This window comes from Oreochromis aureus, linkage group 14 (assembly GCF_013358895.1).
Source record: "Oreochromis aureus strain Israel breed Guangdong linkage group 14, ZZ_aureus, whole genome shotgun sequence".
Taxonomy (NCBI): Eukaryota; Metazoa; Chordata; class Actinopteri; order Cichliformes; family Cichlidae; genus Oreochromis; species Oreochromis aureus.
In genome coordinates, this window is record NC_052955.1 from 12,301,155 (window position 1) to 12,319,792 (window position 18,638).

Sequence of the window (18,638 nt, forward strand, 5' to 3'; positions counted from 1 at the left end):
GACAGGCGTAATTGGGTGTAATACTCTGTGGTGTAAAAAGAAAAACGGTAAGAGGTGAGTAGTGATGTGAAATATGTTGGGTTTTAAATCTGACGTGGAGAAAGGCGAAATGCAGGGAGAGTGGAGAATTATTGAGAAGCAGAGAGGAATGTTGTGAGACTGGCGTGCAGGTTGTGGTACTGCAAAAGAACATAAAGAAAGAAAACATATTGTGTTTAGTTCTGATAAATTAAAATTAAAATGTACCATTACACTCAGAGGATCAATATGAAATCAAACACATGCAAATTTTGTATGAAGCACATGACTGATAACTGTTCTGTCCTGAGCTTTTGTTTCCTATAGCGCCCGCTTGACCACACCAACAGTTTTTCGCCACCAAAGGAGGGTAATTGCGAATATTCGAGGGAGGAATATCACCACAAGTGGGAAAGGTAAGTCATGATGGGGTGATAACATCATAAATTTTACTTATGGTCAAATTCTTCAAATTTGACACCAAACATAAAATTTCTCCAAAACCTAGAGACAGGGTGTAGTTCTGGTTAAACATAATTTGGCAAACCACATAAGGATGGAGGTTTGAATCTATAATATTTTGAAACAACACTCAGTAAAATCTTGACCATGTTGAGTATGTTTATTCTAGTGTGCAGAGATTTGGTAATCTGACCAGGAATGTAATAAACAGGACTGTTAGAACAGTCCCGGTAAAGTCCCCTTTGACGGTCCAGACTGGGATGGCGTTGGACATCCGCACGGTGGAAAAGGGTTGGTGTGACCAAGATGTGGTTTGGCTTGTTGTGTGTATATTTCAAAATGATACAGCTTTGGATAGACCAGTTACCAGGCCATGGAAGGATGACAGACATTATTAAATGAGGAGAAGGAATTTTCTGGGATTGAAGATCCTCTGGGTGAGTGGTTGATTAAAGTATGCATAAAATAAAAGCTATCATTTTGTTATTGATTGTTAATTGATTGATAATTAACCACATTCACAGCTGTACTGACTTGTTGTGGACGCAGTCTACTTCATGGCTGAATCAAAACATAAATTCCCCTGCTGTGGTCAGTGAGGGGAAAACAGTGGGTAAAAAGGGAGTTACAAATGTGTAGTTCATATTAACACACAGGTCTTGTTTCTAGGCAATTCTGCGGATGCAGACTCTGGGCGGAGCCAGGAGTTTAACAGATCTAATATGATAATTAAATTGTTTCATTCCCTAACACAGGATGACAAGACTGGAGCAATGATACTGGAGAGGAGAATTTCTGATGTTTTCTGAGATATGATGTCACTAACCTTTTCTTTTGATTTTCTAGCTCCGATGAATTGACACATGGGAGTGTGTCAAAAAGGGGGAAGTTGAGTTTTAACATCAAACAATGGTTTTATGAACATGTTATGACTTTGTGTGTTTAATACTTTAGGGATGGTAAAACTTAAGCTTATAATGACCCAAAAGTTCCCAGACTTTTTCTAGAGAACCAGTGAGAAGCATATATCATTATTTTCATGTTTAAGCGTTAATGATTGAAATAAACTGAATAGCGTTTAGAAGATAAAATGCCTGTGTTCACGAGAAGCTGAGTACCACACTGGGGAGGAAACCGTGGGACGGCAGGCTGAATGAAACACATGATTTTTGTGAAAAGAGGGGCAAATGTTAGAATTAAAAATGGTTAATTTGTTTTTGATTTCTTTTACTAAACACACACACATTGCAAAGGTGCTCATAATGAGTTGGCACTCAGTCTTTTGAAGGTCATAAGCTTTGTTCGGCGTGATGTCCGGACTGATATATTGTAGGTATTGGCTTTGAGTTCAGAGGATGCAAACACGCTTACACACACATAGATTATGATTAGAATAAGTCCCTGGGTCAGAGAGTCCTGAACATGATATTCTAAACCAGGGAGGTTATAACAGTTACCAGCAAATAAAGTTTGCACACACACACACACAAACAAAAAAACCCGACCCCTCGAAAGACTGATCTTTCTCTTTTCCCCCGATAGTTGCACTCTCGCAGCACACACACACATTGGTGGAGATGGTGTGTTGAGCAGAGCCTGGTCACAGACTTCTGCACTGACAGCCAACTTGAAGTTGAAGTCGCTGAAGGTATTACAGAGGTAAGCTCTTTTAAAAAATTGTTTTTGTTAGATGATTAATGACTTTTGTGGAACATGATTATGTTAATGTACCTAAAGAAACTGACTACACCCTAATGGGAAGTCAGTCTTGTGTTAATGCAAATTACAGCTTTAACTGTGCAAATTACAGCTTTAACTGTGTAACTAATAATCAGTACTAGTTCTGTGACAGGCTGTGTACCCTGTGTACGCTGAAACCCTTGTAAGTCAGTATGTGGAGCACTCCAGAAATAACAAGGTTTTCCTTTTCCCCCCCAATATCTTGTGTTCATTTGTCCATTGATATTACTGAGTTTTTAATCATTTGAATGTTTCATTGTAAGGTGTCCGAGCTCCATTTTGATCCAAATGAGAAACTTGTTATGTTTGGAGTGACCTATGTTATGGCTTTTGATGGTTTTAGCATCAAAAGCCATAACATGTCTTTAACTGGCATAGCCATTCCACTATGCCAGTTAAAGACAACATCATTATTTGTGAGGGAGTGTACAGGTAAAATAACCTGATTAGTGCTATTTGCTGTTTGTCTGTGTTTTATCTTCTGTCTGTGGGATCAGGTAAGAATTGATTGTGGGAAGGAGTTTTACTTGGCACCGTTCATCCAGGAAAGGCTGGCAGAATACAGCTACAATTGGCAGAGGCAGCCCTCCATTCAGACACCTTCTACAAGGGTAACAATGTGGTGTTAAAATGTGTGTGTGCTTTTTTTAATAAGCCCTCTTTCAATTGGAGTGTATTTCAAATTAGAACAAGCACAATAACGCTGTTTTAAAATGTGCACAGAACCATGTGATAGGGAGAATGTGGTCAGACAGTTTTGGTAAAGGTGTTGGACAGATAGGAAGTTAACATGGCAGACAGCAAATCCAACAACTGTGTCAAACTTGAAATGCCACTAACCATTTTTATATTTCACCTATGATAGAACTCAACCTTAGATGTAAAAGCATTCTCTTGTTCTATTCCAGAATAAATGTGAACCCGTACGGGGATAGCGGTCGATGCCGGCGACCAGAGCGTGGCTGTAGGGACGGTCAGCGGCGGTCAGTTAATTTTTCTTGCATCTGAACTGCGTAAACACAGAGGTCATCCCACATATGGTCCACCCGTTAAAGGGGGACAGAGGCCCTCAGGACCAAGAAGAACTGGACCTTGTAACGCTGGAGTGTATGTTATAAGTGATCTCTTAAAAAAAGAGATCAAAAGGGGAATTGTGAGATTATTCTGTTATCATATGTTACCTTATATCTGTAATCAAAGTAGTTGAATTATGATACTGCTGTAGATCATATTATACCCTTAATATAGAGTGTGTGATCAGTATGTAGTTTTAGTTTGCATTATACTTCTGACTTAAAAGAGTGTGAAAATCATTAGATCTATTTGATTGACCTGTATTACTCGACACTGTTGAATGTGTTACATGGTTTCTTGACATTTCATACTGCTGAATCATGAAGAGAATGTTGTGTGCAGGAGACCTTGTGTCTAGAATAGAAGAAACAGACCACATTCCATACCCCCACCTTTACGGAGAGCAGAAAACAAGGAGCCGAGGTCATAACTTAGGCGCCGTGTGAGAGAAAGAATGTGAATGTTTAGGCTTTTACGACTAGGTGGGGGCTACTAGAGGCTATAAAAGGCTGAGTAACCCGTCACCATTTTGAGACTTGCTGTGACCCTCTGCAGGCAGGTCTCCCCATCATGATGGTTCTTATGCTCTTAAGTGTTGAATTGTATGGAAATAAAATATTGTTGATTGAGCATTTATACACCGAGTATTGTCCTTCCTTCAGCCCAAAGATTAAAAGAATTGGGAGATTTCAACTCCACATAGCTAGGATAGATATCACAAATGTGATGGAGGTATGGGCACACAGAATCCCAGGTGTTATTCATTTCATTTTACTGGCTCTGTTATAAACATGGGTTGGTAACTAAGCAATTTAAATTTAGTTTGCCAGTCTATTGTAGATTTCAGTATGAACATTTACATTTGTAACTAATTGCATATCTGCATGCCCAGTACTTGCAGCAAATTGGGCAGCTTTAATTTATAAAACACCTAACTAATTGGTTTGGCCTGAATTATTTGGAAATGTTGGCTATGCAAATATTTGGATAGTTGTTGGATGTCTGTTGTGTAGACATTTCCTTTTATTTTTGAGCTTTTACAACAAGGGCTAATCAATTGATACACAATTAGTAAAAAAGTAAATATATTTGCAAATTTGTTGCAGTTATGTCCACGTCATTATATCAAGTTAAGTTGTTTCAATTTAGAAAAGTTAAAATATGTTGTACTTGGAATCTTCTGATCTGTTTTTTTTTTTTTTTTTTTTTGTTTTTGGGGTTTTTGTTGCAATAAACCGAGAAAACTTGCAATTCTCTAGTTCTTGTCTAAAAATCAGTCCTTTAACAAGTTCTTTGTAACAAATTCAGATTTTGTGTAAACAGCCAAGTTAATCAGCTATGGGGCAAATGTGCAACTTTTTATTTGAATAATTCTATAATTAAGTGTTAAATTGCAGTTAGCAGCTACTGTAAACCAAACCTTGTAATAAAGATCAAAGGGAATACAACCTTAGTATACAAGATGATGTGATTAGAAGGAGAACCACCCATCAAATAGAACGGGCAAATGCGTTCTTAAAACGTTGCAGAGGTCGTGGGTTAGCATTTCAATGTAAGACTATCCAGCTGATTTCACTAAAAGTTCCTCTTCCTTTGTAGAATAACCCAGTCAATGAAATCAACTGCTGTGGAGCTGATATGAAATGCAGCCTCTGCAGCTTTCTAGTAACATTTTTTAAGAGTGTCAGAGCAGCATGGAGCTCCTTAACCTGGTGAACCTTAGAATCAAAATCTTCTGCTCTGCATGTCAGACAGTGATCTGCAGTTAACAGCCATTCTTCCACACATGCTCGTGCAGGAATCTTGTGCAATTGTGTCTGCGTGGGGTGGGGTGAGATTATGAAGCAGACCAGCTCTAACACGCTACAACTTCCTCTTAGTAGTGACAGAGCAACATAAGCAGGGGCTAAACAATCGGTGAGTTAATGCTAAAGTCGCATTTTAAATTTTGATGAAAAAAAAAGAAAATGTTTTAGATTAAAAAAAAAAAATGTTTTAAGACACTAACCTATATCCTGTATTTTGCACTTGTAAGGAATCATGGATTACGGTGATTATAATAACACATATCCTGACGGTTATTACACATTTCCTGACATTACTGAGTCTGTGACTCCTGAGATTAAGCCGATCCAGATAGCGGCTCTGGTCATGTACAGCCTTGTGGCCCTCCTGGGTGTGCCTGGAAATGCTCTGGTGATGGCACTTCGGTCCGCTGGCCTGCATGCTCATCAGAGGCCTGTTTTACTACTGTACTGCAGCGTCCTGCAGCTGGTTGTGATCAGCGTGGATCGTTTGTTCCTGGTCATCAGACCCATCTGGTGTCAGAACCACAGGCGATCCAAACAGGGTGCTTATGGATGTGTTGCTGTGTGGGTCCTGGCCCTGATAGGCAGTATCCCACAGTTTGTGTACGCCAAGCAGATTGAGGCAGGTGACGAGAAGAGAGAGTGTAGGATGGAGTACACTGTAGACGGTGCCTGGCCTGTCTCTGTTTTTCGCTTCCTGATTGGATTCATTATTCCTTTCCTGGTTATTCTAGTTTGTCACTTGGTGGTTTTTCAGCAAGACACAGAGGAGAATGACACGTAGTCGGACTGGATCCAAGAAAACACTGAGGGTCATCATCTCTGTGGTGCTGAGCTTCTTCTTGTGTTGGCTACCTCTGCACATTGTGGATTTCCTCATGCTGAACACCCCTCGGGTTTCCTCTGCGAGCCCCAAACTTCACCTGGCACACGTTATAGCGCTCTGCCTGCCTTACTTCAACAGCTGCCTCAACCCTCTGCTCTATGTGTGTCTGGGTCAAAGCTTCAAAGACAGCATGAACCGCTCCCTGCGTAACATCCTCCACTTTATCGGCGAGGATCCGACTACCAAGAAGAGTGTCACTAATGTGGACACCAAGAGCACCAGTAATGGCAACGAGATGACAAAAATATGACTGTGCACGGGGATCAACTTCTGAGGAGTAAAAATAAGGGTGTTACTTGTATTTCTGTTGCATGAAATGACAAGAGCACAATGGTAAAAGCACAAACTGCATCCATGATGGAAGCAACTGCGTAATACAACTAACTCAACATCAGCTCTTTGCAAATATCTGCACACACAGCATGCAACCACAAGGCTAGTTAAAAGCCCAGAGTAGATATTAAAGCTGAGTGTATGCTGACCCCAGCCCAGCGGCCAGAGTCTGATCTTAAACATCTAACAAATGCAGTGATGAGGTTGGAAGTTCCATTTCTACCCACTCTACCTGTTACTACAGTGGCAGTCTTTTTTTTAATAGTGTTAGAGCTGGTTTTCAATGTTTAGACTTAAACACTAAAATAAATGCGTATCCATATTAGTTAGGGATTTGTGTCAGTGTGTGGGACTATAGCCTAAGGTCATGTTGTTATTGGTAATTATATGATAGTGTATTTCAGGGCATCTTACAGAGTAGCAGATTAAAAGGTAATGTGTAATATATTAGTACTTGGGAGAAATGACCGAAGCACAAGGGACAGTTTATGATCTGGTCCTAAAATAACTTTATGATATTTGTACTGAATATTTTCATTAATTTATCCAATAAAATGATGTTCAAGGAAACTTTGTTGCACTCTGTTGTTGCTTTTTAGTAGAAAATGATGTATCTACATAATTATTAGGTATTATTTAAAGGAAATTTAATTAAACATTGTATGGCACAGAAAGAGCTGAAAAATAGCTGAAATATTTGGTTACCGTTAATGAATAACATACTACTAATACATGTGAAAGTAAATGTAAAAAGTCCTGAGAATGTTAATGTTATGTTAAATTACTTAAACATATTGAATTTCCCAGAACATACACAAACTGAGCGAAGTGACGCAGAAATATCTGTGTGGCGGCCACAGTAAGAGCTGTTCAAATTCAAAGGAGCGTTCTTCATTACCTCCTTTGGCATGTGATACACTGCTTTATGAAAGGAGAGAAGATAAAGCCATCAACACACTATTTGACCGTTCGTGAAAAGGAGCAACATAATTAACTGCTGTAATAAAATATTAATTTTGTTAAAGTGTTGCCTAAAAAAACAGTCGCCAGCCACTTTATTAGATACGGTTTCCTATTACAAAGTTGGACCTCTTTTGCCTTCAGATCTGCTTAAACTCTAAATGGCATCGAGTCAACAAGGTGCTGGAAACATTCCTCCCAAGATTTTGGTCACACTGTTGCTGCAGATTTGTTAGATGCACATCCGTAATGTGAATCTTTCAATTTCCCACATCCCGTTGGATTGAGATCTGGTGACTCTGAAGTTCATTTGATTGCAGCAAAGTCAAAACAGAAAATTACCAGGACATTTTCTGTTTTTCTACGTAATTCTTTTTTACAGCGTGGTTTAAATATTAATTCGATTTTATATTTGTTTTTATGAAATGCTCTGTCACACTCTGCTGACATTTGTGAGCTACTAGACCTTAATGAGCGATTTCTTTAACATATCACTGACCCCATCTAGGAAGCATAATCTGTTGTGAATCCATTTAATCCGCTTTTGTGCACATGACAGTAACCATGGTGCCCTGAAGATGTGGCAACAACAAGACAACCCCTGTAAACGAAAAGGTTTTGCAAACAATTTTACCAGAGACCATTGCTCTCTCCTGATCCCTCCTGGATGATTTTTTTCTAGTTTTGCTTTTTGCTTGTGTATTTGTCACTGTTGGGAGCATGAGACAGCAAATGCTGTCGATTCAGGTTGGACAGATATAGCCCAGCTCCCTCAGGTTGTTGCACCCATACATGCCACCAGAACAAGGTTTGCTGTGTCTCCTAGCACAGACTCAACAGAGTTATAGAGAATATCTTTGGAATGCTGTTCTGCTAATTTAGCAGTAAGATAAGATAAGATAACCTTTATTAGTCCCACATGTGGGAAATTTGTTTTGTCACAGCAGGAAGTGGACAGTGCAAAAGTTATGAAGCAAAAATTAGAATAAAATAAAATAAGAATAAATACAGTACACAACTGTACAGAATAGAATAAAATAAAATACTATATACAGTAGAATAAAATAGAATAAAATATACAATAAGATAAAAATAGAATACAAATGCTATATACAACTGAGTAAAAAATACAACGATGCCAGGAAGATTATTGCACTTAGTGTTATTGCACATGTGTGTGTTTGATCAGTTAAAGTCTTTGTTGTGGAGTCTGACAGCAGTGGGGAGGAAAGACCTCGAAATCTCTCCGTCCCACACCGTGGTGCCGCAGTCTCCCACTGAAGGAGCTGCTCAGTGCTGTCACAGTCTCATGCATGGGGTGGGAGATGTTGTCCAACAGGGATGACAGCTTGATAAATGGTATGCACGGGCATGACTGACTATGGTGTTTTACAAAAAAGAAAAAGGAAAATACAAATATTAATCTTCAGTTTCAGAGAGCAGATCAATTATATCCTTATTGAAAAGTCAGCTAAAGTAATCTGAATAACTGATATCTGACATGTCCAGTTTATATATGAATAAACTTTTCCTTCTTAAAGTCAGCATAAATCTGTGTCCCAAGCAACAGAAATGCCTTATAAACCAGTATTGGCCACAATGAAGAATCTGGCAGTAAACACAACCCTCTTGTGGGCAAATAACACAAGTTAAATAATGAGAGGCCTCGGGCCGTGACACATTGTTGGTATGTTACACGTTGAGAATGAGAATGCTCTGCTGTTTTAGGATCATATATTAAGACCTAAAAAATAATAGATTATTTTAAAAATTCCTTGCAGCCAGAAGAAAAAAAATCAAGGGAAAATTTTGTAACTAAGAATCAACCTTTTATACTACACTGCTTTAAGAACAAATACAATAAATAAAATAAAACTTTAGATCTCCACCTGAACTGTGACGTCTGAGTGCTTTTCCAAGAAATGTTGGAAATTGAATGTTTTCCAAGAAGGAACCGACCAATAGGATTTCATACCCATATCATCAACATAACCTGCTCAAGCGCAGGCCTCAGGACTCTGGTGTGTTTGCGTCTGTTCATTGTGCTTGGAAATATTTCATCTGTGGAATAAAGAGTTTGGTTTCAGTCGTTTTTTAATCTGTCTGCTTCTCCCCTCTTGAACCTTCTGTGACAGGAAAACCCTTCTTAAAATGCTGGACAGTTATTAGTAGGAAACATCTAGGTTAACAAATTTGATTTAAAAAGAAACAAAATAATGACTTAAAAGTCTTTTTTGTCACTTAAATATTAAACGTAAACTGTTGTTACACTGCATCTCTGTTGATGTATAGATTTAATCTCAGCATGCTCTAAGCGCCCCGTCGGTGTCTTAATGTGTCTGATTTTTAAGAGAGAAATATACTGGGCCAAGGGAAACCATGACAAAAATAAAGACTAGTGCACATTGCAAATGAAAGTGAAGCAACAGCTACGAACTGTTCTGTGGATTTCAAAGTGGCATTTACCTATGCAAATATGTGCAAGAGGGGCTGAAACAGACAGAAATAGTTTAATTTAATTTAATATTTTTTGTTACGAGTGTATCACCGCTAGTTTTTCAGCATTTTATCGCGACGGAAAACTTTTTTTCCTACAGTGTGAACATGACTTTAACGCAGCACACAGAACGGACGTCCATGGTCGTGTGTATACAGTACATCGACTTGTCACCGATGCATTACAGCTGAAGCTCCGGCGTCATTCTGCGGCAGATTCTTCATACTTGTGGTGCTTTTCGTGCGTGTAGTAGGTAACCGGTGTCCGGGCTGTGATGGAGCGCTGGAGGGGCAGAGTGGCTCTGGTGACCGGAGCCTCGGCTGGGATTGGAGCGGCTGTGGCCGTAGAGCTGGTCCGGCTCGGAATGAAAGTAGTGGGCTGCGCCAGGGACGTCGGGAAAATTCAGGTTTGTCCTGATGTGAAAACTCCATTGCTGAAGAGATTTAACATCTTTCGCCAAGTGTAGCTAACTGTTACTTTGTAACTAGGTGCAAAGTAATTAATCGCAAACTGACCGCATGTTTAATATTACTTATATACAGGAGCTCTTCAGCTGTATTAGACTTAGAAAATATGGGGGGGGCGGCTGCTTAACCTATGTCTAATTTAACCTCTATACAGGGCTGGACTGCGTCGGCAAATACCCATTATGCTCTTATCTGGCATACCGGGTATTTGTGTATACACAGACCATTCTCACTCCCGAGGCGTAACATACAAGTGACTCGAGCAGAGAAGTAAATTGTGATGTTAAAGTTACTGTTTTGCATAACATTTCCAGCTGTGTCAGACTTACATAACATAGAGAGGCTGGCCAGCAGCCAGCACATCCTGTATTATAGCTCTGTAAATCAAACTCTTTGACTCTATTGTTAACAACTCACGCAAAAGAAAGAAAGAAAAAATACAGGAAAAAAGTCGGAAACATATGTTTCCGACTTTTTTTTTTTTACTCTCATTACTCCCATTGATTTGCCTTTGTACAGTTCTTTTGATTTACTTGTGTAAAGTGTACCGAATGTTCAGTTCACAGTTTGAGGAATACCTCAAAACAAAAGATAAAATGTCTTTTGTAGGTATCATCATACTCTGCTGTAATATAGTGATTATTAGGCCAATGAAATATGGCCATTGTGAGATGTTCACACTGGGGATGCCCAGACAAAGCACACAAGTTAGTAGAACACCTAAACACAGACAAGCTGCTAAGATTCTTTTTGAAGTGATAATAAGGATTTTAAGTGATGGGACTGTGACTAGTAAAGTGAGGCAGCTGACTGGTATGATGGAGAAGGAAGAAATGAGCATATCAGAAGAACAACTCAAGTTTAACTGTTTGGAGACAAAGTTAGGGATGCAAGGCTGAGAGGGTATGGACATGTGCAGAGGAAGGATAGTGGATATATAGGACAAAGGATATGGAATATAGAGCTGCCAGGCAGAAAGTAAAGAAGAAGACCACAGAGAAGATTCATGGATGTAGTGAAGGTTAATTGGCGTGACAGAAGAATATGCTAGAGTCAGATGACACGCTAAAAAGAAAATGCACTGTTAGTGGCCTATCTCCTCTCACCACACTCCCTGCCGGTGGCTGATGCCCTCAGACGCTGGTGTGTTGGTGGTTCTTGGTGTCTGGAGCTGGGTGCTCATGTATGTATCGGCTCACGCCCGGTGGCCGATTGGCAGGGCCTGGCGCCTATTGCCCAGCTGGGCCCCTTCCAGGGGTGGTGTGCCCTCAGGCCTCTGGGCCTGAGGCCCGGTCCTCTCTGGCACAGCTGGCTGCCGGCAGAGCCCCTCGGGCACGTCACTGCAACCCCCTCTGGCCTCTGCTCCGTGGCTGCTGGGTGACCTCTCGTTTGGGGCTCTCCTCAGCTCTTCCCAGGAGGGTGGCACGGTTACCCCCCGGTGGTCCTCCTTGGGTCCTCGTATTCTGGGGCCTGGATCTCCTCCATACCTGCTTCATGTCCTGGGGGACGGGGCTATGGCTCCCCACACTCCCTAGCAGATCATTACATGGAGAAACCTTTTGAATACAAGCGTGCCGATCCACACAGGTGTACACACGGGTTTTCACAGACACAAGCTACTCCTGTCTTGGCTTCTATCTCAAAGCACATTGTGCGCTTTTGATCTTGCGTACTGCACAATAACGTGTAATATTTAGTATCTATTGTTATCTACTGTTAGCTAGTTTATTGTGATGGTGTTGTATTTATTATGTTGCTCTGTTTTGTTTGTTTTCTCGTCTGTTTTTTCTTATCCCCATACAGGTGATCCAGGTGTTTTGTTTGTTTTTCTTTCTTTTTTTTTCTGTCCTATCCCGCAGTCATGTCTGTCCCGTCTGTAACAACCAAAAAATCAAATCAAATAAACACATAATTATAATAAAGGTCAATCAAATGGACCAATATGGCAAGGCCATGATGATCCAGTTGGTAAAGTAAATCCGCTTGGCATCTTTCTTGGCCTTCAGACAACAATTCTGATGGCTAAAGATCCAAACGGGACAGGCAAAAAAAAAAAAAAAAAAGAAGACGTGTGAAATTTAAAGAGAAGGACCCAATTGCAGGCACCAGTTTACTGTGAGTGAGTTTACTGTTAACAAAGGGAAACCTAAACTGGGAACACTAACTGGACAAACCTGAAAGTCATGACATGCAGCAGTAACCCAGAACGATTTGCAGGCTGATGGATAGGCATAATAAACTGAAGAGATGCTCAGACGATGAGCAAAGGCGAACACACAGTAAATACAAAAGGGGAACAAGGCAAAGAGCAAACACCTGGGAGACACAGTAAAACAGGACAGCAAAACAGAACCTGACGCACACAGACTGAAGACTACCAAAGTAAAACAGGAAGTACACCGACTGAACTCAAAAACACGGGCTTCACACAGAAACAAGGAAACATGAGGCACAGAACAAGAACAGAAACCATGAACTATACACATAATATAACAGAGAACAATAATTAGAAGAATAAAACCAAAACACTGGGTTGCAGACCCAGGACTGTGACAAAGTAACATTTGAATGACAAATTCATACACATTAAAAACACAAAATGGATTCTAAAGTCTGTCATCTTTTTCTTCTTGGTTTCAGAAACTGGCAGCAGAGTGTCAGAGCGCCGGTCATCCTGGTGTTTTGGTTCCTTTCAAGTGTGACTTGACCAAAGAGGAGGAGATTATGGCCATGTTTGCAGCGATCAAAGAGCAGCACAAAGGTGTGGACGTGTGCATCAACAATGCTGGCTTATCTCATCCAGAACCTCTGCTAAGTGGCAAAACCAGCAGCTGGAAGAACATGATGGATGTAAGAGCTCAGATCTTGGTTTGGTCTACGAATGTTTTAGTGTGTGATTTCTGTAAATGCAAGATTCACATGAATGTTTTCCCAACAGAACACCGAAATGTAACAACACGATGCGTGTGGTCACCGATCAGTGGTCTTAATGGATTTTTGTACCCACTGTGTGTGAGATGCAATAAGTAGATGTGCCATTTGGAGGTGCTGATTCCTGATTTTCTTTACTGTTTATTTCTCTGCTTCGTTCCTTACAGGTGAACGTTCTTGCACTGAGCATCTGCACGCGTGAAGCTTATCAGTCAATGAAAGAGAGAAACGTGGATGATGGCCACATCATAAACATTAACAGGTGCAGTTTTATTTACAAATGCTTTGCGACGGGTATGCTTGTGAAATTGGTTTAATTATTAAACAAAGATTACATCTTATAATCTTTATTAAACAGTCAGTCTCTGATTATGACAACACAACACGTTAGAACTCACAGTGGACCTTTTGTTAAAGCTGGAGGGCAGGACTTTCCCTAACATTCAAGCCAAACACGCCAATGCTCCCTATCAGTGCCCACATAGCAACCTCCAGTATTAGCATCATTATGTTTATTTTACCATGAAATTCCATTTTATCAGAGTGACCTGGCAACCAAAGTGGTGCTATAAATTCTAATAAGTTAACAATGACTGGTTCACCTAAGAAAGTCTAGGAAGCATCCAATAAAAGTTGTCAACACTACACAGAAGACTGTTTTCACAGCAAACAATAGAAAAAGCAAAGAAGAAGGTAATAACAATGGCAATGGCTCGATCCCAATAACAAGGAGCACAGAAATGATTATCTGTTGCATTCAAGCCAAAAAAAAGGAAAGCAAACAATGCTGATTAAACCTGTCAGCACCAGGTATTTCTCTCTGGAAATTAAACAAAAAAAAAAGCCAATGAGAAACTCCAGATCATGTCTCTAAAAGAATAACTTACAGATGAGTGCATGTTGGTAAATGCTGACTAGGTTACAACTTCTTCTGAACTGTCTTCTGTTGCAGCTTGTGTGGGCACTGTGTGATTCCCAATCCTGATCTACATTTCTACACTGCCACAAAGTATGCTGTAACCGCCCTGACGGAGGGCCTGAGGCAGGAGCTGCGTGCAGAAAAGAGCCACATCCGAGCCACAGTAAGGCTTTAAAAACACTGCACCCAGCTCCAAGACTGCCTTTAACACCAATATCAGCTTCTAAGAAACACATGCACAAAGTGTCTGAAACAGCATTATTAGCTGTTATAACATACACAGGGAGCTTCTTGAAATTCCTTCATTATCCACTTTTTTTTTTTTTGCAGAGCATTTCTCCTGGTTTAGTGGAGACTGAATTTGCATCACGGTTCTACAAAGATAATCCAGATAAAGCAGCTGGTGCATACTCTGCATATAAGGTAACATTACTGTTCGTGTACTGCTGATATGGTTACTCAGATAAAACTATTAATCATTTTTCACTTCTCTGACAGCCTCTGGAAGCAATAGATGTTGCCAATGCTGTTACCTACGTGCTCAGAGCTCCTCCTCATGTTCAGGTGATTTTCTCTAATTTTAATGCTTTTTTTATTCTGACTTATTGTATTTCCTCATCTACTGTTTAATTGTCAACACTTATATAAGAACATCTTTCTTTCAGATTGGAGATGTTCTGATGAAAGGCACGGAGCAAGCTTAGGGTTGACCTACATGACTACATTTATAAACAGTTTGGTTTATGATTTTGTACTGAAAATTTTCACTGATGTATAAAATAAAATGATGGGGCGGTGGGGGGCTTGTTAAGTGTTCTTATTTTACTGAAGGAAACCTGATATAAAGAACAGTTTATGGTAGAAAACATTCAGTTGTCAGTGTAAAATTATCTCAAAAATATATTTCACTCTGCCAACAATAGTAATAAAATGTAAAGTTAATATATAATACCTGACTAATACATGGGAAAGTAAAGTCCTGAGAATATTAGTTGACAGAGTTACTTAAACATATTGAATGTCCCAGAATACACAGAATGTCTGATGTGCTCAGTGAAGCTTTTCACAAAAAAACTAAATGAAATCATAATAATCAAAGTAACATATTTTGTATGTTGTTGTTAGAGATTTAGTAACTTGCTAAATGACCCATGCACTGATGATTTATGTCATAATGCAATTATAATGCAATAAAGCTCCTCCTGGGTAACTTCTATTAATAACATTTTTAAAGTGTCTCATAGTTACACAGTTACACATCTACAATATGAATCACTGTACTGAGTGTTCAACAATATATATGAAATATAATTGGTTAAAAATACATTTCTACATGCTTACCTGATGAATTCACAGAGATCTCTGGGGTGCAGTAATGTCGAATAATACAGGATTGTCTCCAGGTCAACCAGAAATCCATGATTTTTCAATAGTGGACAGATGGGATGCACCACTTTAATTTCCCAGTCAACTATAAAGCCACGACTTCTGAACTATAAATCAATGGCATTTCAATATAATTTTCCAATCAACCATAAATCAATTACTTTTCAACATGGACATATGAGGAGTACCACTTTAAGAGGGGTGTTATGGAACTGTTTAACTGATAATAGCTTTAATTTCATGCCAACTATAAATCCATGACTTTTCAACATCATTGTTGTCACCTGGTTAACTATAAATAAATTAACTATAACAAGAAAACTCCGAATGAATGTTAATCCAATGTTATTACTTTTACACTGTCAGGTTTCATCAGTATTTTAACATTGATTTAGCACTGAGATTTCAATCTTGACCATAGTGATGATTCAGATAAAAATAAACATTTCTTCCCCATGAACATCACTTCAGCTCTTTAGTGGTCCATTTGACTGTTTTTTGAACCTCCGTTAGAGACACCTTGTTGACCTCTCATTCATCCAAGCTCTGTCTCTCATGATGTCCTTCTGCACATCAGTTAATCAACTAACATCCTTCCCTGATTTGGCTTCCACAGGGGTCTTTGTCTACATGCACCCTTGATTTGAAGTTATAAGGCAGATCGTTAATGTGCTGTGATTTGCATGTTTTTAATTTATTTTTTATTGTGTTTTAAATTATTGTGTTGCATGGGTTTGGTTTCAGTTTTGTTAAAGTTTTGTTTTGTGGTGCAAATTCTTCATGTTTTTGGGAGAATATTGACTGATCATGTTTCCCTAACCAGATTGTCTAATTGACTTGAGTCCTGTGGTATGTGTTGCCCTGGGTCAATTAGCAGTTATGGTGCGGAGCTCTGGTGTGTTAATTAAGGAGGCCTGTACAGAACCAGGGGATCCAAGATATTTGGAGAGATGAGCTGAGTACTGAAAGAAGAGGGCTCCAGATATGAGAGGCCACGAGTTGGGGCTCTGCAGAGCTTGGGACTGTACAAAAGAGCCCAAGAGTGGACACGGTGGAAATCGAGGTGGGTCTGATTGGATATGGAGCTTGGAAATAGAAGCTGAAGTTGGAGTTGTCCGCCATTGCCTGCTGAATGCCAGCGAGGGGGAGGGGTCCGATGCTGATCGGATGCGGCTCACTGCAACGATTACTAGGCAAGAAGCTAGAGCCTCACCAAGCTGATGGTGCAACCCTGGAAGTGGTAAGGTGAGGGAGCTGGTACAGTGGTGGAAGTAGTGCTGCTCAGCCGAGGATTCGTGGTTTGGAATGAAGGGAAGCTGAGCTCCTGAGCAGTCGTGGAATTTAAGACTCCAACGAATCTTTGACTGAGTGCTAACGAACCATGTGCTGGATGTCGCTGTTGTTTTTGTCCTTTTTTGATTGTACTATTTTTCTCTGCTCATTGTTTTGAAATTCCTTATTGATACCATTTTTAGGCTAACATCTCAATGCTCAGTGGTTACAGTGATACTACTAGTGTAAATGGTGTTAAGAGCAACAGGCTTGCTGTGTTCCAGTGTTCATCCTCAGTTCAGCAGATGCATCTGTCATTAGGGTGGCTATACATCATCTAGTTCAGTTTTGCTGCTGTCTTCTACCAGGGTTGGCTCATTATATCCATACTGCTCACTATTGTTCCCACTGTGGTGTAGCATCTGTATCTCCAGTTTCCCTAGCAGCTGTCTTCTACTGATGTTATAGCACTGAGCGACCTAATGAAATAACCTCTGTCATTGGGTCAGCTGGCATAATGGTGTAATGTGAGGGTATGGCTGCTCGATTATGGCAAAAATGATAATCACGATTATTTTCACTGAAATTGAGATCTCGATTATTTGACGATATTTATTTAACACTAACAATGTATTGAATAGTGGCTTTAAAGATTGTCAAAAATAATATAAAATAGTGTGCAAATACTGATTACAGTGCAAATGTTTGCAATATAAAAATAAATGAAAATGTAAACATCTATGCTTAGTGAACTTCAAAATACTGCACAATATTTGATCCACGTCTGACTCCGCAAACCCATAATGTTTCCACCAATGTTCCTCAAATTTTTCATGTGTCTGAGCGAACACACAAACTCCTGAGCGGTCCCTTGGACCACTGTGAGCGACATCAGACGTGTGCACTGTGGTCACGCCAGCATCTAATCCATCCAAGTTACATGGTTCATTAAAATAATCAAATTACAGCATTTACATTTCTGTTAGACTACTTTTAAACTGCTTTAGCCCACTTACAATGAAAATGTTAAAAAAATCCTGTTCATGACCTGTGTAGTATGTTAACACTATTGGAAGTAAAAATAACTTGAACTCCAATTTTGAAAACACAACTTTCTTTCTTTCTTTCTTTTCCATAAAGCTCTGACTTGTATTATGAGTCTGTGGTCTGGGACAGAGTCCTGTAACTCTCTGTCTGCAAAATACAGTATATAATGACCAATGTTGGGCAATTAATTATATAGTTACTACTTCAAAAAGTAACTCAGTTTGGCAAACAACAAAGTTTTTGCAGCTATTTTTTTTTTTAATGCAGCCAAGGCGTTTTTAAATAAACATTTCAAAATATTTACAGAACAATCAGCTGTTCTGCATCAAATCTGATGCCACACAAATTATTTGTGCCACTCCAAAAATCATTTCTGTCCACTATGAGATAAAGGAGAACAACAGCCTGATACCTGCAGGCCTGACAACAGGAGATGTATCACTCCTGTAACACCTGTAACACTCAGCAGCCGCCTCATTGTTCTGACACACACAACAAAACTATTGACTACACTACACACTAACTACACAAGATTTGCGCTAAACGTCTCAAATCTCTCACATATCAAAACACCGCCGTCACTCCTAAAACTTCCCCGTTTCTTAACAACTAGATGCCACGCTGTTATATCATTTTTGATTGGTCAACACGGTACTTTTTTTCGACCAATAGGAAAGGGTGGGGGTTTTGGTTTTTTTTTTGCTCACAGGCGGAGAGTGCTTTCGGCGTTTTCCTTATAAAACCATCGTTTTTACCGCTTTCTTCCGCAGTAAATATAAACAACGATAGTATTCAGGAAGAAAACCAAACATTGCAGATATTTTTTTATCACAACTCT

General features: G+C 39.6%; 1 protein-coding gene, 1 long non-coding RNA gene and 1 pseudogene across 3 annotated transcripts; all 3 read left to right on the forward strand.

Annotated features, from left to right (window-relative positions):
• The first annotated feature begins 1,953 nt into the window (after nucleotides 1-1,953).
• On the forward strand, nucleotides 1,954-3,343 carry LOC120443565. Of its 2 annotated transcripts, none has more exons than XR_005615489.1 (3): nucleotides 1,954-2,139; nucleotides 2,718-2,852; nucleotides 3,129-3,343. It is a non-coding gene; the product is annotated as an uncharacterized LOC120443565 (long non-coding RNA). The 2 variants fall into 2 exon arrangements; XR_005615490.1 differs by having other exon boundaries at nucleotides 1,958-2,139; nucleotides 2,718-2,831; nucleotides 3,129-3,341.
• A 1,862-nt stretch (nucleotides 3,344-5,205) lies between these two features.
• On the forward strand, nucleotides 5,206-6,783 carry LOC120443556 (annotated as a pseudogene).
• A 3,108-nt stretch (nucleotides 6,784-9,891) lies between these two features.
• Nucleotides 9,892-15,311, forward strand: LOC116313876 (dehydrogenase/reductase SDR family member 11-like). Its single transcript, XM_039622440.1, has 7 exons — nucleotides 9,892-10,184; nucleotides 12,886-13,095; nucleotides 13,344-13,438; nucleotides 14,129-14,258; nucleotides 14,426-14,518; nucleotides 14,594-14,659; nucleotides 14,761-15,311. Exons 1-7 carry the CDS (start codon nucleotides 10,053-10,055, stop codon nucleotides 14,797-14,799), a joined length of 765 nt encoding a protein of 254 aa, XP_039478374.1. The 5' UTR covers nucleotides 9,892-10,052; the 3' UTR covers nucleotides 14,800-15,311.
• The last annotated feature ends 3,327 nt before the right edge of the window (nucleotides 15,312-18,638 follow it).

Excerpts from the sequence above, each read along its gene's own strand:
- LOC116313876 (XM_039622440.1), top strand. The coding sequence starts at position 10,053 with ATGGAGCGCTGGAGGGGCAGAGTGGCTCTGGTGACCGGAGCCTCGGCT. Across the intron at positions 10,185-12,885 it reads GGGACGTCGGGAAAATTCAG|AAACTGGCAGCAGAGTGTCA; the intron begins GTTTGTCCTGAT and ends TCTTGGTTTCAG. Across the intron at positions 14,660-14,760 it reads GAGCTCCTCCTCATGTTCAG|ATTGGAGATGTTCTGATGAA; the intron begins GTGATTTTCTCT and ends TCTTTCTTTCAG.